This window comes from Antechinus flavipes, chromosome 2, assembly GCF_016432865.1.
Source record: "Antechinus flavipes isolate AdamAnt ecotype Samford, QLD, Australia chromosome 2, AdamAnt_v2, whole genome shotgun sequence".
In the NCBI taxonomy this organism is placed as follows: Eukaryota; Metazoa; Chordata; class Mammalia; order Dasyuromorphia; family Dasyuridae; genus Antechinus; species Antechinus flavipes.
In genome coordinates, this window is record NC_067399.1 from 243,361,275 (window position 1) to 243,382,482 (window position 21,208).

General features: G+C 33.9%; 1 protein-coding gene across 3 annotated transcripts; it reads left to right on the forward strand.

The window, feature by feature from the left end:
* Window positions 1–77: 77 nt before the first annotated feature.
* Window positions 78–12,429, forward strand: CSTF1 (cleavage stimulation factor subunit 1). Of its 3 annotated transcripts, XM_051976623.1 has the most exons (7): window positions 133–187; window positions 1,535–1,694; window positions 2,793–2,983; window positions 3,489–3,766; window positions 4,165–4,362; window positions 5,242–5,632; window positions 9,377–12,429. In XM_051976623.1, exons 3-7 carry the CDS (start codon window positions 2,815–2,817, stop codon window positions 9,634–9,636), a joined length of 1,296 nt encoding a protein of 431 aa, XP_051832583.1. In that variant the 5' UTR covers window positions 133–187; window positions 1,535–1,694; window positions 2,793–2,814; the 3' UTR covers window positions 9,637–12,429. The 3 variants fall into 3 exon arrangements, with proteins under 3 accessions (XP_051832582.1, XP_051832583.1, XP_051832584.1); XM_051976622.1 differs by lacking the exon at window positions 1,535–1,694 and having other exon boundaries at window positions 78–187; XM_051976624.1 differs by lacking the exons at window positions 133–187; window positions 1,535–1,694 and adding an exon at window positions 203–455.
* Window positions 12,430–21,208: the final 8,779 nt, after the last annotated feature.

Consider the following 21,208-nt stretch of genomic DNA (forward strand, 5'->3'; position numbering starts at 1 on the left):
AAAGGAAAAGGGTGGGACTCAGCACCGGCTTGTCCTATAGGTATCGAGGCGCACGAACTCCAGCCTGCACGCATGCGCCGTGGGGGTGGTGCTAGGAGGCTCGTTCGAGCCTTTTGCCACCATTTTACAAGCTCAGCTCTTGGCGCTACTTTAGTCAGGCGGCAGCGGACCAGTTTCCGGAGACCAGGTATGAGCACCTAGCCGTGAGCCGAAGTCACAACTTCTGCAACGCCGGGGTATGGGGGGTCCAGGATGCCGGAAAAAGGGTCTGGAGTCGTACGTGCGCTATCTGGAAGTAGGAACCGAACGAGGGGGCGTGCCGGGCCCGGGGAGGCCGGGTACGTGAGAGGGTCCGGGCCGAGGCCTGAGTCCAGAGAGGCCCGAAACCGGCCCCCCATGGTATCCTCCAGAGTGGTTTCGAGACGGGTCACACGAGGGGGCCGCAGAGCGGAAAGGTAGGGGCTGCTACGGGTTTGGCAAGATTAGGGAGGAAGCTGCCCCGGGACCCGGCATGGTCGAGCCTTCCCGCCTCATTCGCGGCCCCAAGCAAATACCAACCACCCCAAACTTCGTCTGTTGTCGGGCCCCTTGCGCATTCCGACAGATGTAGACTCCGTACTTAACGTTGACTCCCCCGCCGGTACCCAGGGAAGTAGTTTAGTCCAAAGCTTCGTAAACTGTGGGTCGCGACCCCATAACTGTATGTGAGGGTCTCGAGAAATTTGGCAACAGTAAAAGAAAGTAACACATTTTCCGACAAGATTTAATTCTTTTTATAAAAGTAAACAAGTATATCCATCTCATTAGTACGCGTTTGTTTTAGCCTTTAATAAATGGTAAATTTATGCTCAGACAAGATAATTTTTTAAAAATAAATTTATATTTTATTATCAGTAAGCGTTTGATTTATAAATCTACTTGTTATGATTACATATTTGTAAAAATTTCTCAGGCGAAAAGTGTCCAGGAATGGAAAAAATTTAAGAAGCTCTGGTTTAGTTAACAGGAGGCATGTTATGATTTTAATATTTGAATTGAAGTTCCTTCTTACCCATCACTACCATCATCATGCCTGACAGATATCGTTGTGTACTGGGAAGGAATTGGGGATAGAAATCCTAGATGGGAATTAGGAGTTCTGCTCCTTGGTGCCTCTGAGCCCTTTGCCAAGGTTACTTTCCTCTCTCTGGGCCATAGTCTTAAAATTTGTCTGACAGATGTCTATTAAATTCTTACTCTGTGCTAAGTGTGCAAAGACAGAAATCCCACTATCAAGGAACTTAGATCTTACTAATTTGTGACAGTAACCTGTAAGGTGTGTGATTTCCTGTGGCTTAAGATACCCTGACTTAAGAGAGGAAAGAGAATCATGATGCTGGTCCAGAAAAGAGTCATGTTTCCTTGTCTGCAAAGTGAAGCTTATGACTTCTCATAATAATGTTTTTAAATGGGTAAAATAAGATTGCAAAGAAAATAATTATGTTGAGATGCATTTGTCAAAGGTCCTTCCTAACTCGGCTTTCTTGTTGTTCAGTCATTTTTTTTTTCAGTCCTGTCCAACTCTTCATGACCTCATTTGGAGTTTTCTTGGCAAAGATGCTGGAGTGGTTTGCCATTTCCTTCTCCAGCTCATTTTACAGATGAGGAAACTGAAGCAAACAGGGTTAAGTGACTTGTCCAGAGTCACAAAGCCAGTAAGTGTCTGAGGCCAGATTTGCACTCAGGAAGATGACTTCAGGCCAAGACTATCCATTGTACCACCTAGCTGACCCCAATTCAGTTTAGCACAGGACAAAAAATGGTAGATTTGAATTCAGACTGTCAAATCCTTATTTTGTCCATTGTATATCACTTCTGGACCTTGGACAAGTAACTTAATCTCTCCATGGCCTCAGTTTCCTCATCTGTAAAATGAGGGAGTTGGTCTAGATGGCCTTTGATTTTCTTTCCAGCTCTAGGCTTATGATTATGTTCCTACCAGCCTTAATTCTCTGATCTAAACGATCTTAGGATCCTGGCCATCTAATTTTTCCTCTCCAAATATACCAACCTAGGGTTGTCAAAATCAAAACTCATAAACCTGCCATAATTTTCTCATTAGTAAGAAGTAATGAGCAAAACCATCCAAATACCACCCATAAATAAGCTACTTCTCCCTCTTAATAGATTAAAACCCATGTCAACTTATTCTTCTTCCTTATTTCATCCTCTAAAAATCTTTTCCATTTTCCTCTAACCTGGGATGATCCCATGTCATCTTTTTTTGCTTTTCCCAGATGGTCTCCTGCCTGAAAGTAGCCTGAGGCATATCTTTTTACCTCCCCTTAGTAGTACCTTAACTTGACTGCCTACCTACCTGTAAACACTTTGCCTAGGGGATAGGGAAAACTCCCTATTTTTCTGTGTAACTGTAACAGGGGTTCTTAACCTTATTTTCTATCATAGTCCCTGTTAGCAGTATGGTGAAGCCTTAGGATTTCTCAAAATAATGTTTTTAAATGGGAAAAAAAGATTATAAAGGAAAAGAATTACATTGAAATGTAGTTTTCAGAATTTGGTGAGGTTTTGATTTTGGTTTGGTTTGGTTTTTTGAGAATCCCTGCTCTTTATCATTACCTTGAGATGAGTAAAGTGCCCAGTACTACAGAAGTTATTCATCTTTACTTAAATGGTGTAAGGGCTTATCTTAATTTAGAAACATAAACTAAGTATGTGAAACAAAAAAAGATCATATTTTGGTTTTGTGGGTGTTGTTATATTTGTTTTCAGTTTCTGGCTTTCTTCATTTGCAGGTGAAAGGTGATTGTCACCAAAATGTATAGGACAAAAGTGAGCTTAAAAGATCGCCAGCAACTCTATAAACTGATCATCAGTCAACTGCTCTATGATGGGTATATCAATATTGCTAATGGTCTCATCAATGAAATCAAGCCTCAGTCTGTGTGTGCACCCTCTGAACAGCTCCTTCATCTCATCAAACTAGGTATCTTGCGATTTGGAGCATGGGTTTTTTAGATGTGCATTTGAATGTATATTTATTGCTCTAACTATGTAACAGATAAGAGTATATTACTTCTCGAAGAATATTGTGAGAACTGAGTTCCTGTAACTTTTTTTAAACTTGGTTTGATGGTGATCATTGTAACTGATTCCCAAACAAGGGGTAAAAGAAAACAGGTTAGAGAAAACAAAGTATAAACAAAGAAAAATAAATTCTCAAGAGTATTACTATCATGGTGGCAGACATTTTGAGCTCTAAACGTCTCCTACCCCCTGTTACTGGGCATTATCACTAAGAATATCAGAGAAGAGCTTTAGAGAAGGAAGAAATAATTTCATGCCAGGTGTGTTAATTCTTTTTTTTTTGGTTTTCTTTTTATCCTTATTTCCTTAAGTTGTCAGCCAATAGTCCTTTTTATTCCTGCAGTTTGGGAGCCCATAAATTTAAAATTTTGAAATAAATGTTTTCCCCTAATATTCTCTTTCAGGAATGGAAAATGATGATAGTGCTGTTCAGTATGCAATTGGACGTTCAGATACAGTTGCTCCAGGCACAGGAATTGACCTGGAATTTGATGCAGATGTTCAGACCATGTCCCCAGAGGCTTCAGAATACGAAACTTGCTATGTCACATCTCATAAAGGACCATGCCGTGTGGCTACTTACAGTAGAGATGGACAGTTAATAGCTACTGGATCTGCTGATGCTTCAATAAAGATACTAGATACAGAAAGAATGTTAGCAAAAAGTGCTATGCCAATAGAGGTATGGTCATAATATTTTTACCAGATGGAGCCATACTTTAAGACATTTTAAATAATTTTTTTTTATTTTTTGGCTAAAGTTCTGACTTCATTTATAAAAGGATCCTATCATAGTATATAAAGGATCCTCCCTTTACTAAAATAGACTGACACTTTCCCTACTGTTACTGAGATTACATAGCTTGAACCCAGTTTTCCTGACTTCTAAGTCCAATAAAAATAAGGCCATTCCTAAATAATTGTGTCATACTGCCTCACAGATAGGTTTTAAGATTGTATAACTTGTTTAAGTGTGTGTGTGTGTGTGTGTGTGTGTGTGTGTGTGTGTGTATACACACATATACATACACATATACATTCTGCTTTTCTGGATATGATTTTTTTCCCCTTTGCCTCTAGGTGATGATGAATGAGACTGCCCAGCAGAATATGGAAAATCATCCTGTCATCAGAACTCTATATGATCATGTGGATGAAGTTACATGTCTAGCTTTCCACCCAACGGAGCAAATTCTAGCATCAGGTTCAAGGGACTATACTCTTAAGTTGTTTGATTATTCCAAACCATCTGCCAAAAGAGCCTTCAAATACATTCAGGTTGAAAAATGTTTGATACTTGTTTTGGGTGCATATATTTAAATATTAAGTACACTGATGACAGAGGCGTCCTTTTTCCCCCTCAAGTGATTAGATAATTAAAAGCCATCCACAGTGTCCAACCTTATATAGGTTCAGCAAAATACCACAAAAATTCATTTTCATTTCACTTTCTCATATTGATAAGTACCATCATTAGTAATTAGCCTTAAGAAAAAAAAATTTTTAGAGGCTGGAATCTTAGCATTTTAAAAATATTATTTCTATCCCCATCATCTCAACCCATCTTCTATGTACTATATAAACTTAACTATAAATTAGGTTCCTCGCTACAAAGAGACCAGAAAATTGGTTCATTTGAAACCACCAAACTCTTTCTGAAAGGTGACATCAGTCTATGACTAATCAGGAAATTAATTATAAGGGGCAAATAACATAATATTCACTTAGTAATTCTTTTCAAAATGATCAATACTCTATTTAAATTTTGGGAAGTAATGGGACCAACTAAGGAAATGATTAGATTTGGAATATATACTTAGAGTTGGAAGGGATCTAGAAAGTTAGTCCAACTTCATTATTTTATGGTTAAGGAAACAAATTGAGAGGCGAAATAACTTGTCAAAAATCACACAGCTAGTAAGTGGGAGTGTCAAGGTTTGAAGCTTATTCCACTTTCCACTGTCATAACATTGACTGTGTTGTACCAAAATACTTTCTATATCTACCAACCTAATTTTACTCAATTGGATAGTCCTTTGCCTACAGTAGTGCTTGGGAGAAATTGTTTAATGAGTTTCGTTCTAAAGCAACATATTTCCCATAATTAACATATTTGTGTGCCACCTAGTCACATAAGTCTAATGTTCTCTTTAATAGGAAGCTGAAATGTTACGTTCAATCTCATTTCATCCTTCTGGAGACTTCATACTTGTTGGAACCCAACATCCAACCCTTCGGCTTTATGATATCAATACATTTCAATGTTTTGTGTCTTGCAACCCTCAAGATCAACACACTGATGCAATATGTTCGGTTAATTATAATCCTAGTGCCAACATGTATGTGACTGGTAGTAAAGATGGCTGCATCAAATTATGGGATGGTGTTTCAAATCGTTGTATTACTACTTTTGAGAAAGCACATGATGGTGCTGAAGTCTGCTCTGCAATTTTTTCCAAAAATTCAAAATACATTCTTTCAAGTGGAAAGGACTCTGTAGCTAAATTATGGGAGATTTCAACAGGACGAACATTAGTCAGATATACAGGTATGTGAAAATACATAATATCACTATCTTATGTTTGTCATGTGTTTTAATGTTTCAAAATACTTTCATATTATTTTGCTTGAGCTACACAGCAACCCTGTGAGTTTCCTGATACAAGTATCATGTCCATTTTATTTTTTCAAACTTTTTAACATTTCTTTAAAATCTTGCATTCCAGATTCTATTCCTCTCTCTCTCACTCTCTTCCTTCCCTCCCTAAGATGCAGTTAAATTATAGGTTGTACGTGTGCAATCATGTAAAACATTTTTATGATGATTCAAATAAAAGGAAAAAAGAAAGTGAAAAACAGTATCCTTCAGTTTGTATTCAAATATCAGTTCTTTGGGAGCAGATGGTATGCTTCATCATTAGTTCTTTGGCATTGTCTTGGATTCTATTGCTGAAAATAACTAAGTTATTCACAATTCTTCATCAAACAATATTGCTATTACTGTATAAAATGTTTTTCTGGTTCTGTTCACTTTGTATCAGTTCTTGTAAAGCTTCCTAGCTTTTTCTGAGATCATCCTACTTGTTTCTTCTACACAATAAATATTCCCTTGCAATCATACATAAACAGCTTATTTAGCCATTCCTCCAACATTTGGACATTACTTCACTTCCCAGTTCTTAGCCATCACTGAATGATGAACTGTAATATTTTTTAACACATAGGTTTTTTTTTTCCCCTTCTTTTGGGTATCTTTGGAGTTTAGACCTAGTAGTGGTATTGCTGGATCAAAGGGTACAGTTTTATAAGTTTTGGGGCTTGGTTCCAAATTGCTCTCCAGAATAATTGGATCAATTCATAATTCCACCAGCAGTGTGTTAGTGTCCCGGTTTTCCCACTTCTCCTCCAGTGTCCAACATTTTCCTTTTCTATCATTTTAGCCAATTTTATAGGTGTCAGGTGGCACCTCAAAGTTTTAATTTGCATTTCTCTAATGATTTAGAGCATTTTTCATGGTTATAGATAACTTTGATTTTTTTGAAAACTGCCTGTTCATATCTTTTGACTGTCAATTAGGGAATGACTTATAAATTTGACTCAGTTCTCTATATATTTGCCTTTATCAAAGAGATTTGTTTTTTTAAAAAGCCCCCCATTTTCTGCTTTTCTTATAATTTAGGTTACAATGATTTTGTTTTGTGCAAGGGGAGGGTGGAATTTAATTTTATGTAATCAAAATTACTTATTTTACATTTTGTAATGATTTCTTATTTTCTTTGGTCCTAAATTCTTCTCTTGTGTATACATCTGACATAGTGTTCCATGCTCTCTTAATTTCCTAATGGTGATATCCTTTATGTGTAAATTATGTATTCATTTTGAACTTTTCTTGGTATGTGGTGTGAGATGATGGTCATTCCCTAATTTCTGCCATATTGTTTCCCAATTTTCCCATTAGTTTTTTCAAATAAGAGGTTTTTTTTCCACAAGTATAGAACTTTGGGTTTATCATAATACTAGATTACTATGGTCATTTGCTATATTGTAGTTTGGACCTAATCTAGTACCCTGATTCACCTTTCTTAGTATCAGATAAGTATCTGCTTTATAATGCAGTTTTGAGATCTGGTGGGGCTAGACCTCCTCCTTTTATATTTTTTCCTTTAGTAATTCCCTTGATATCCTTGAGCTTTGGTTCTTCCAGCTTAATTTTGTTGTTTTTTCTAGCTGTAGTTTCATTAGTATTGCATTGAATAAATAATTTAGGTAGGACTGTCATTTTTATTATATTGGCTCAGCCTATCCATGAGCAATTAATATTTTTTCCAGGTGTTGATCTATCTGTGTGAAAAGTGCTTTATAGTTGTGTTCATTTAGTTTCTGGGTTTGTCTTGGCAGGTAGACTCCCAAATATTTTTACATCTTGCAACTTTGCGAAATTTGTTAAAAATTTTAAATAGTTTTTTAGTTGATTCTCTAGGATTTTCTAAGTACATCATCATAGCATCTGCAAAGAGTGGTGGTTTTGCTTTCTTATTGCCAATTCCAATTCCTATAATTTCTTTTTCTTTTATTGCTACAGCTAATTATCTAGTATAATATTAAATAATAGAGATGATAATGAGCACCCTGGTTGTATTGATATCCATTGTATAAGTGAGAAAACAGAAGAAGTGATTTGCCTAAGACCACACAACTAGAACATAGCAAAACTATACTGGAGCATACTTTACTCTGTAATGCCATTGGTTAGATCATCTAACTACTATAATTAAGATAATGATCCAAGACAGTTCCAAAGAACCAGTGAAAAATGCTCCACCTCCAGATGGAGAACCTAATGAATTCTGAATGCAGATTGATGCTTGCTTTTTGTTTATCACTTTATTTTCCTTGCTCCCCCCTCCCCCACATGATCAATATGGAAATATATATTACATTATTTTACATTGCATCGATATCATATTGTTCACCCTCTTAATGGATAAGGGAAGGGTTAAGGGTGAGAAGGAAGGAAGGAATTTGGAGCTTAAAATCTTAAGAAATGAATGTTATTAATATATTGTAACAAATTTAACATGTATTGGTCTACCTGGAATCTAGGGGAAGAGCGGGTGCGGGGAAGGAGGGGAAAATTTGGAACAGAAGGTTTTGCAAGGATCAGTGTTGAAAAATTACCCATGCATATGTTTTGTAAATAAAAAGCTTTAATTTTAAAAAATCATTAGAAAAAAAATTAATGTTAAAAGGGGGGGTGAGGAGGGTTACATATAGAATTATAGTTTTAGAGCTGGAAGATACCCTTCAGAGATCAATTTAGTCCAGCCTCCTCTTTTAAGTTAAAGAAACAAATCCAAGGTGATTGTGATTGCCCAAAGTTAAGCGTGTACTGTCAGAACAGAAGTTGGATTTGAATCCAGATCCTTTTAACTCCACTGCTAATGCTCTTTCCATTATGCCACATTATTAGAATTGAATTCTGCTCAGTCTAAGATGATATCGCTCATTTTAAAAACTTGGTAGTGTTTTGATTCTTTTCTATGAAATGGAGCAATCAGAATCCAGAAAGTACATGAAGTATTGAAATATGACCTTAAATTTACTGAAAGTATGAGTAACCATTAAATAGCTGATATAAATAACATAAAGTAATTAGAATACTTCAAAAGAATTGAATAAAAAATTAACCAATAGGAGGAATAGTGGAAATAATCATCTAGCATCTGTATCACATAATAGTGTAATTTAGTATTTAGTATTTAATTCTGCTTATTTTCTAATAAAATACGTGCAGGGCTTTGCAGTGTTTCTGCATAGGACTCTTAGTTGAGTTGTTGGTAATCATTTATCCTGTGATCCTCATTTTGTAGATGACCATATAATCATTATAATCCTTTATATTTTCAAAGTACTGAGATCATTTTATTTGTTTGGGTATTTATTTGTGAGTTTTTTCGGCCAGCAGGGTGCAGTATTTCATAAATTGGCCAATTCTTTTTGTAGTACATTATTAGTATTGTGCATTCTGATTATGTATGTTTATCATATCATTATATATCATTAAAACAAAGTTTGTTGTTTTACAATGAATAGCTAATTTTTTGGTGGTAGTGATGTAATTGACCTCTTTTGCCCTATGAGAATATTTGAAAGAGCTGATTAACTTTAATTTATAATTTGGAAATGATGAGCTTTTATGGAATTAAAGTGCTTTAGCTCTTTGATCAAGTATGAAGTTATTTCATGACAACTTAACACATCTTCAGAAGCTTAACAATCTAATATTTTACAGGTGCTGGCTTGAGTGGACGACAAGTACATAGAACTCAAGCAGTCTTTAACCACACAGAAGATTATGTATTACTTCCTGATGAAAGGACAATTAGTCTTTGCTGCTGGGACTCGAGAACAGCTGAACGAAGAAATTTACTTTCCCTGGGGCACAACAATATTGTTCGTTGTATAGTACATTCTCCCACCAACCCTGGCTTCATGACTTGCAGTGATGACTTCCGGGCTCGCTTTTGGTATCGGAGATCAACCACAGATTAGAGATTCCTTCTTTGAATATTATTCTTTTCTCTCCTGCTCCCCAATTTGCCCTGTTACTTTACATAGTATATATATATATATATATATATAAAAAAACTTTTTAAAGTATTTCTTAATTCATTGTACCATCTTATGGCAATCGTGATGCCAACACTAGAACCTTCCTGAATTTGTACAAAATTCTTTTTTACCTTGATTTAGAATCATGGTGGAAAAAGTTGGAAATGCAGATATATATATGCAGTTGTTCCACATTCACTGATTATTACAGTGTGATCATCACTAAGTACAGTACTTATCATTTGCTCACAATAATTAATCCTTTTTTATAAGGAAAAATTTTTACATTTTTTCTAGTTCTTGAAAAATCTGTCATCAAGAATTTTCTTTTGGCCTAATTGTCATCTAATGCACTGTTATCCCATTACCTTGAATTACTTTAGGGAAAAAACAACTTTGTTAGCTGCATTGGTGCATTGGTGGTCCTGCATTTCTGAGAACAAATAATTGTGCCATATTTAAGACCTCTTTTAAAAATAGCAATTCTACCGGAAAATATTGTTCTAGTAATAAAACTCAGATCTGCAATACCTAAGCATTACATTTTTTACTTCATTACAACGAATTTTTGTCCAAGATAGATTTTAATAATACCATCCATGTGAAACTTTTATCTGTAGTTTTTGCTTTTCTTTGTAGTATCTTTAATAAGGCTATAGTATGTGACCATGGACTACAAGTTGTGATATCAACATGTTATTAATATCTGGAATACAGTAAAAGTTAGGCATTAGAGATTATATTAATCTCTGTAAATTACAAATATTGATTGGTCTTCCTCATGAAACATTTAAATGATATTTTTCAGTTATTTTTCAAATGAATCTTAACTATCTTCATCGTAGAGGCACATAATACCTACCTCCTATCTTTAAAGATTTGTGCAGTTAACCAATTCTCTCTTTTTTTAAACCTTTTGAAGATAATTTCTACTGATTTAGTTAACTGTATTAGCAAGATAAAATACTAATGTTGACCTCACTATTCTGTCTTCCAACTAATTGCTTCAGTTTAGGTTGTCCCAAAGATAAAGTGACAATATACCAAAGTATGGGGACATAGAAAAATGCTTTTGACCAAAAAGTATTTTACAAATATAGGCAAACTTAATCTTGTAGGAATTAAAACTTGAGAACAAAGTCCCTACATAAATTTAATATGTTATATAGCTTTTTGTTTTAAATTCAGCTTTGTTGGATATGGTAGTACTCCTAAACCACTAAAGTGCTCATTTAAGAATCATTTCAGACAAAACTGGTTTGCTTTAAAGCATTTCTAATATAGGGTTGCAATAAAATCACAGAGGTCTTGTTTTTGGATTGGCATAGAGTTCCCAAAGATTACACTTTAAGAAACTACCTTCTGTCCTCAAACTCAATAACTCAAGGTTTTGTTTTAAATCTTGGTGTGTAAATATGTAAATTAACTATCATCAATAGATATTCTGAAGGATTTGAAGCAAATATATTGCAAAAAAATCAGAATCCGGAACTTCTGAATTATTTTTAAAATTTTGCTTTACAAGGTGATTTTTAAGGAGAAGATGTAATTTATCTTCATTTTTGCACTTCTTAAGGCATAACTACTTGAACTGGATGATCACATTGAACATCTAACAAGTTTATTTGAATGTTCAGGTTCATAAATTATAAAATTTCTTGAATTAAAATGATTTGAATGTCTGCACTTCTCGAAGCTTTATGTGCTTTGTTGAATCTGATCACAAAATATTTTTAAATATACAGATTCACTGAAGAGTTTAAAATATATCAATATTCTGAAGTCATATAACTACCAGGAATTATTTTATGGCATGTGTCATCATGATTTATACCACATAATACTAGCATTCAACTATTGAATAATATGCAACCAGGATATTACTGTCATATTACATTTTTTAAGACTAAGAATAAGTTTCATTTGTATGATTCTGTTTTGAACTCAATCACTTGAAGAAATTCAGTTGGCCAATATTGTAGAAGCTATATTTGTTTGATACTTTCACTATTTTTGTTACATAAGTATTATTAGTACCTACATCAAATTTTTTTAAGTGTAGAGGAGACTGGCCCCAAACATAGATATTTTTGCTACAGCATTTGGGTTGGAAGTATGGAGAAGTGAATGGGAATTGTAATCTTTCTTATTTGCCGGAGATGTTATATTGAAAAGTTATATAAATATAATATCAAGTCTCAGTTCTCTATAAAATGAAGCCATTACCTAGACAGTCCCTATGGTCTTTTTCAGCTCTATTATGTATGTAATAAACCATGCTGGGAAGTTCTACTGATGGCAAAGTCCTTCCTTACTTTAGATGAGTTTATGGTTACTGTGACCAAACTTTTAGAAATGAGTCTTTGAGGTTAGCTAGGCTATTTTGTTGCACATGACTCAGGCCTACACTGAAGTGTCACCAGTTTAATATTGAACCTATCACAATTTGTGTCCAATTAGAATAACTTCCAAAAACTCAGTGTCATACTTATAGAGGCTTTTGGAAATTTCAGCAGAGGAGTATTTGGTTATATTACTTTCTACCTATCACTCTTTAATATGTTTTTAAATGTCTTCTTTCTTCATGCCTTCGATCTCTTTACAGACAACCCACCAACTATGCTCTTAATCTTTCTCTTGGTTTGTTTGGGGTTTGGAGTTTTGTGGGTTTTGTTGTTGTTGTTTTTGTTTTTGTTTTTTTTTTTAATATTAAATGCTTGCTTTTACAGAAAACCCTTCCACTCCTTTACTCTCATCTTTTTGATAGGTGAAAAATGACAGGAAATTTTAACTTTTTTTTTTTTTTCCTGCTCTGTGTTTTTTTCCCCCCCATCATTTTCCTATGTTTCCACATTCATCCTTTCTGTACTCTTCTTTCATATTCGCCTTAATCCCATCCTTCCCTTTCCCCAGCCATTGTTTTATAAACGTTTACTATTACTTTTTTATTCTCTCATCCATGGGATTAGATTAAGAAATCTAAATTTCACAATGATGACTGAAGGGTCCTTATCTACTCAGACAAAAATCAAGAGAAAGGGGCTACCACAGAGAAAATACTTAAGGTTTTTGTTTTTGTTTTTGTTTTTTGTTTTTTTTTAGGACCTGACAACTCTGGATTTGACCTATAATATTCCTGTAAGTTTTTATTTTGGTATTTCTTTTAGGAAGTAACCAGGAGATCCTTTGTTTCTAGATCTTTATAGTTCAATTCCCCCAATCCCCTTCTCCCTCCCGCCCCCAATATAATTTCCTTAAATATGATGTTCAGGTTCTTTTTGGAGGTAGAAAGAGGGTATCATACCTTTTAGGTAGTTTAATGATTCTTAATATTTTTCTTGCTGATCTGTTTTTTAGGTCAGATATTTTTGATAACTTTACACTTTGTTTTCTACTTCTTGTGTCAGACTGTTAATTCTTGTTCCAGTTCTTTTTTCTATAATTCTTATCTATTTTCCACCAGCATCCTGATTTTCTTTCCAATTGTTTCTTCTAGCACTTTCATGGATGAAATCATTTTTAGTTCTTTTTTTTGAACCCTAATTTAATCTCTTATAAGTATTTTAATTGATCTTGTGGGAAAGCACTTTTTCCTCTGAAGCTTTTCTTGTAGATGCTTTAGAATCATTTTGTTCTGGGTTTGTGTCTTTTAAGTCTTGTGTTGCCTTTTTTTTTCCCTAGTAAATTTATTTATTTTTAATACACATTGCTTTATGAATTATGAGAGAGAAAAATGAGCAAAAGGGAAAAACCATGAGATATTTAAAAAAAAAAAAAAAAACAGAAAAAAAGAAGTGAATATAGTATGTGTTGATTTGTATTCAATCTCCTTAGTTCTTTTTCTTGATGCAGCTGGTATTTTCTGTCCAAAGCCTATTGAGATTGATTTGAATCCTTGAACCACTAAGAGGAACCAAGTCTTTCATAGTTCATCATCACACATTCTTATGATGATGTATACTGTATACAGTGTATCCCTGTTCTGTCTCTTTCACTAAGCATCAGTTCATGTAAATCTTTCCGGGCCTCCCTTAAATTAGCTTGTTCATCAATTTTTTATAGAATGGAATTTTCATGCTTTACCATCACTTTGATTTATATTTCTTTTCATTCTTCATGACTGTTGTTATCCAGCTCTGAGGAATGATTAACATCTGTTTCTAGTCTCTGCACAAAGTCAAACCCCTCATGCTGGTTCTTGGCCTCTTTCTGCTCTGGTATATAGCTTTTTTTAGTGCTCACACTAGAAGTTTCCACCTGTGCTGCTGGCTAAACCATCAATCTCCCAATATTCCCACACCTTCATCTGTCTCCTTAGGCCAACCTAAACCAGAAAAAGGATAGTGACTTTTTTTCTCTTGGGTTTTCTGATCAGGATTTAATGTGTTATGCTATCTTGGTTTTTGTTTCTGATCTCTGAGAAAATGGCTAAAGGATTTTTGTAGACTGGTTTGACAATGATTGTAAAACTAAGAAAAGATGTAAAGCACTAAGTGACTAAAATTGCTAAAAGGAAAACAACAAAAAAAGCACAAAATACTGGATGGATTTTTAAAGCCACCAGATTTCCTAGAACTATTAACTTGCAATCATTGTTCTTATTGTACCACATTACTTGTTTTTAATGAGGAGCTTGTAAAATCCCAACAATATTCAAAGCTGGCTCTTAAGAATTTTTGGAGATAAAAATTTCTTGGTTTCTTGATAAATCTGGGAAGTTTGAATTTTTCAAAACTACTTAGAGATGTAAATGATTCTTTGACATTGGGAAAATACTTTTATAGAGAATTTTTGCAAAGGGACTATAAAATTCTCCCAGACCAGTCAATATCTTAACAGAAGATCTACTGATGCTCAAATTTTTATGCTTTCAAATAACAAAAAATTTACAAATATTTAGTGGTATAGGGCCAAGCACAACTTTGTGAAGGAAGACATTTATCACTGACCCCACTTTACAGGCCAGAATACATGACTTGGGTGATGTGGCTTTACTGCAAGGTCATACAGCTAGTAAATGTCACAATCAGAATTTGAACCTAGTACTGATTCCAAAACTATAGATCTTACCACTAGATCATCATTCCTTTTTTTTTTTTCCTCTTTTCCTTTCTTTTCAGTATTGGGTGTATATCATGTGTAGAGACTAATCTGGGAGCTAAGAGAGTTTAGAATGGGAACTTTTTATAAAGTAATCAGTGACATAAACATGATCCATGTATGAAATTGAATAAATAAGTAAAAAAAAAAAAAAAAACAGCATCTATGTGTGCTAGAACTACAAATATAAAAAGTTTCTGCCCTCAAGTCAAGAAAATGCCTGAGACTAGGGAGAGAAGTGAAATATGACTTAAGATTCCCAGAAGAGAGGGCAGTTGATACACAAAGCAGAGCATCAGGGTCCTATGGTCAGAGTTCCAGAATAATATGCTACATATTTGATAAGTGTAACCAAAATAGAATTAATTGTAGAAACAAGTCGAATGCTTGTAATATGCAAAACATAAAGCTCTACACATTTTTTATGCTTAAAAACCAGTATAAGCAGATTCCCCTTTCCCTTAACCCACACTATCAATAGATGCTCCCTTCACTTTCAGATTTACTTAGAATAACTAGAGATCTTTTGCCTCGTTGCCTATACACAGATTTACATATATTTGGGATGTATACATACAATTAGATACCAATAGTATCTAAGGCTGGCCCATGGACATTTTTGGAAAAGAATGAATTATAGGAAAATGCTTGAACTGATCTCCCAATTGTATTATTCTTCCTCACAGATAAACAAAAACGAATTAAAAAGTCTAAGCATGAAAGGATTTCTACATATTAAACAATCATTTGGACTTCTGATGAATAATTTAATTAGAATATAGCCTATTCTGAAAACTTTGGCCTTGTTCATGAATATTGTATTGATGAAGTTATAAGAAAAAATTAAGAGAAAAGGGAAAGGAATGTTCCTCCAAAAGATGATACATTGAAACATTATCTGCTACTTTACTGTTGCTTTATGCTTGCTCATAAAGTATTTCTTATATTTTAAAAGGATCCATGAAGTCATCACTGTGGCAACTCTGCCTCCTGTGCAACTTGATAGGTTTTCGATAAACATTTACATTTCTACTGTGTGCCAGGCACTAAGGATACAAATACAAAGAAAGCAACAGTTCCTATTCACAGGAGCTTACATTATCGGGAGAGGCAAATACACATGAATAAATGGCATAAGTAGAAAGTTAATAAATACAAATGATCATCCAGTTGTACCCAACTCTTCATGACACCATTTGGGATTTTCTTGGCAAAAATAATTCATTTTAAAGAGGAAGTTGGAGCAAGTGGGTGTAGGTGACTTGATCAAGGTCACACAGTAAGTGTCTGAGACCAAATTTGAACTTGGAAAGAGTCTTACTAACTCAAGGGCAGATGCGCGAGATCCATTGTGTTATGCAGCTGCCCTATTTTTCTAGTGATAAACATGAAGGGCAAGCACTAGCAGCTGGGGAGGGAAAAAAGAAAGGATCAGGAAGTTTCAATTGAGTGATAAAAGTCAAAAGCAAGATTGCAGAGTTTAGATCCGAAATGAATGCAGCAAGTGTAAATGGCTTTTTTGGAGTTTGAAAAAGGAGAGATAGATGACATTAGCTTGAATGGATTGTAGCATGTAGTGAAGACTGGGGTTTTGTTTTTTTAAGGTTGGAGAGAATTTGGGGGAAATGGAAGAAAAGTAAGGAAAAAAACAGTTGATAGAGCTTGAAGATTTAAGAGGAAAAAGATGAATGATTGAGAATGCAATATACTGGGAAAGAAAGGAGCAAGAGGGATCAAGTGAACAATGAAGGTTTAGCAAGAAGGACCAAATTCATTATCAGAGATTGGGAAATAGGAGAAAAGAGTAGGAGATGATGTAAAAGGGATATGAGATAAAGAGAAGGGGAGAAGAGGAAGCTCACATTGAATGGTTTCAGATCATTGATTATAACCTGAGCACGTAATGAGAAATGGAAGGATTAGAAGAGATTTAAATGAAATGGAATGACAGATTTAGGAGGAATGAAAATGATCAGAGTTTATGTAAATATAGGGGTATGTCAGAGTTTCCAACAGTAGAACATATGTAGATAATATTGAAATCTAAGTGTAAGGGTGGAGATCATTGAGTTAGTTGATCAATTACCTATATTTTAAAGGATAAGAACTTACACCTGTAACCTAAACTAAGCGAAAATATTTGTCAGAGATTTTTGTTTAGGCAGGTAAGTGGCATACTGGATATAAAGCTACGTTTGGAGACAGGATAATGTGAATTCCAAACCTGTCTCACTTGTTATGTCAACCTCTCCTAGTCTTGGTTTCTTATTTGTAAATTACTCAAGTTCTCTTGACTCTTGGGTTGGTGCACTGTCCACTGTGCCAGCTAGCTACCCTATGACTCATTGTTTTGAAGAAATAAAATCATAGTTCATGAACAGGTTTCCTCAGAAAATCTGAATACTTTAAATGTTACTACAATTCATCCAATAGCTTTCAAGGGGTTTTTATAATTAAGATTTATGTATTCTCACAACTACCTAGTGAAGAAGAAACCATTACATAATTTTCTCATCTTTTTTGTTTGTTTCTTGATATCTCAAGGAGTCATTGGTTTCCATTGCTATGAGATTCTTAATACTTACTAGCTGTGTTGAACTTCACTTAATGCCATTTGCCTAAACAACAACAACAACAAAGCCAGCTTTGGAACTGAAACATTTGCAGTAAATAATGAAGGACCCTTTCAAGAAGTGGGTATGGGGTGGAGTGGTAAGGGAAGAAAACAGCTTGTTTTTGACTAGGCTTCTCTTATTTCCCCATACCTTAGAAGATTTGGACTTTTTCATTTTTATACTAGCAGTATCCCTAGGATAGCAACACCTGGAATCAGTAAATTAATAAACATTTAATTTCCTGCTATGTGCCAGGCACTGTATTAAACAGAGATACAAAGAAAGGTTAAAAGATAGATCTTGTTCTCAAAGAGTTCACAATTTAATGGGGAAGTCCCCCTCTAGAAGTTGGCACTTAACTTGAGCCTTAGAGATGAAGAGTTGAAGGTGAGTAGAGAGAGCATTCCAGTTAAGGGAAATATTCAGTGCAAAGTCCCAGAGGCAAGAGATGCCTCTTGTTACTGGGTTAATAACAAGTAGACCTGTCTGGCTATGTAGATTGCTATCTTTCCATACCTTCGCATCCTATATTAATTTCTGTTCATATTTTCCCATAAACCTTCCATAAAGGATCTACCAACACCTTTGAGACTTTCTTTTGTTCTTTAAATGTTTTGTAGATGAAAGTACAGAATGGAATCCCTCGTCTTTTTTTATGCTTCATTCTTGTAACATGTCCCTACTGATGTCTTTTTTTTTTTTAACCATTTTTTTTTGCATATAAGTTATCCTTTATAATATGCTTTGTTCTTGCTCAGCCTATCTTTTAAGACTTTACTTTGCCTTTCAGAAAACAGAAGAGAGATTATTCTGTCTAGATTTGAACATTAATATTTAATAGTGGGAAATTGGATAGAGAGCATGGGATCAATGATTTAATATTTGTGTAATGTTCAGGGTAGCTTTCTGGAGGTTTCTAGAAGGGCCTTGGTCTCAGCAGGGTAATCACCATCAGGATGGAGTCTTTATTGGATGGAGTCTAAAGTCTTTATTGTCTCCTTCACAGTTTGTTTCCATCACAGTTTGTGTCTGTCATAGTCTGACTCAGTTCTTTCAGTCCTTACAATTACCTTACAATTACATCATTACAGTTTACTGGGTATAAATCAATATCTAAAGTGATTATATTATTATATCAAACTATAATGATTATATCATATCAAACTAGAATGATTATCATTATCATACTAGATATATGTGAACTAGAGAACCATTATATCATCAATTCTACTGAATGAGTTAACACCTTATTTCATGTATACTTCTCCAGAGTTCCAGCCCTCAACATATTCTACTGAATGAGTTAACACCTTATTTCATGTATACTTCTCCAGAGTTCCAGCCCTCAACATATTTGCTTTTAATATTTCCCATCAATTTAATCAGTGTAAGATACTTTCTCTAAGAGTACAGATTATAACTTTTCCAAGTCTTCTCATTCTTTCCAATCCTCATCCTTGTCTTTTTGAAAATTACTGATTCACATTATATACTGAAGGCCTTTCTCTAGCTCTTCCAACAGTTCAAAAACACCTATGTGATATTTAGAAGTATCCTCTATCCCCTTCTCTACTCATCAAAATTGTAAGATAGAAGAAACAAAATCTAAGAAATATAATACTAAAAACATGTAGAAAAATCAAACACTATATTACTAATCATAATATAATAAAAATTATTTTCAATAAAAGGCCCTTTGAGATTAAATACCATAATGCTAAAGAACAAATGAATCATAAAATAAAGTATAGAAATAATAGAAAACCTCAGAATTGAGCAATGGAAGCCAATGACTCCTTGAGATACCAAGAAACAAACAAAAAAGATGAGAAAATATGTGAAAATGTTAAATATCTCAGAAAAACTAACCTAGAAAATGGGTCAAGGAAAAATAATTTAAGAATTATTACCTGAAAGGCATGGTAAAGAAAAAAGAAAAAGTCTGGACATAATTATCAAAACAACTGTACTAGAACCAGAGGGTAAAATAGAAATTGAAAAAAAAATCCACCAATCACCTCCTGAAAGAGATCTCAAAAATGGAAACTCCCAGGAATATTATAACCAAGTTTCAGAACTCCCAGGTCAGGGAGAAAATAAAGCAGCTAGAAAGAAACAATTCAAATATGGAGACATAGCCAGGATTGTATAGGATTTAGTAGCTTCTACAATAAAGGTATAGAAGGCTTGGAATATGATATTCTAGAGGGCAAAGGAGCAAGGATTATAACCAAGAATCATCCACCCAGGAAAAATAAATATAATCCTTCATTATAAAAAACAAATCTTCAATGAAATAAAGGACTTTAAAGCATTCCTGATGAAAAAAAACAAAGTTAAATTGAAATTTTTATTTTAAAATAAAAAACTCGAGAGAAACATTAAAAGGTAAATAGAAAAGAGAAAACACAAAGGATTCAATAAGATTGAGTTTACATTCCTACACAGAAAGATACTTATAATTCTTATATCACTATTAAGGCAGAAGTATGCATAGACAAAGTACAAGTGCAAAAAAAAAAAAAAGCAAATTAAAAATCCCCAATTAAACACTTGAAAATCTTAAAAACCAAATAAGAGATTAATAAAATTGAAAGTAAGAAAACCATTAAACTAATAAGCAAAATTAGGAACTGGTTTTATGAGGGGAAATTATTAAAATATATACATTACTGGTTAATTTGATTTTTTAAAAAGTAATAAGAAAACCAAATTAGCATCAAAAATGAAAAGGATGAAATCTTTATTACTAAGGAGGAAATTAAAGCAACTATTAGGAATTATTATATCTAACTATGCCAATCTGACAATCTAAGCAAAATGGATGAATATTTATAAAAATATAAAACGCCCAGATTAACAGAAAAGGAAATAAGAATACTTGCCTATCTTAGGAAAATAAGCCATCAATGAACTTCCCAAGAAAAAAATCCTCAGAGTTAGATGGATTCACAAATTGATTCTACCAAACTTTTTTTTTTTTTTTATTCTAACACCATATAAACTATTTGGAAAAATAGGCAAAGAATGAGTCCTATCAAATTTTTCTTAAGACACAAATATGGTACTTACACCTAAACCAGGAAGAGTTAAAAAAAGAAAAAAACCTGTGGCCTAATTTCCCTAATGAATATTGAAGGAAAAAGAATTAAATAAAATAGTAGGAAAGACATTACAGCAACATAATTCAAGGATCATACACTATCACCAAGTGGAATAACAGGAATGAAACTCTTTTTGTAGTGACAAAGAATTGGAAACTGAGGGAATGACCATCAATTGAGGAATAGCTAAACAAGTTATGAAGTATGATTGTAATGGAATACTATAATGCTATAGGAAATGACAAACACAGGATGACTTAAGAAAAATTTGGCAAGACTAATAAGAATTGATGGAAAATAAAGTGAGTAGAACCAGGAGAAAATTTTACATAGTTACAGCAATATTGTATGATGTTCAAGTTTGAATGATTTAACTATGCTCAGCAAAAACAATTCCAAAGGACTTGTGATGAAAAATGCAATACATCTCCAGAGATAGAACTAATAAATTCTAAATGCTAATCAAAGCATACTATTTTTCCTTTCATTTGGGGGAGGAAGAGTTTGTGTCTTCTTAGACAGCATGACTTAATATAGAAATATGGTTTACATGATACATAACCTCTATTACCATCTCAAAGAGGGGGCAGAGGAGAGGGAAGGGAAGAAGGGAAAGAATTTGAAAATCATTTTTATATTTAATTGGGAATAAAATAAAACATTTTGTTTAACAAGAAAAAAATTCATCAAAGA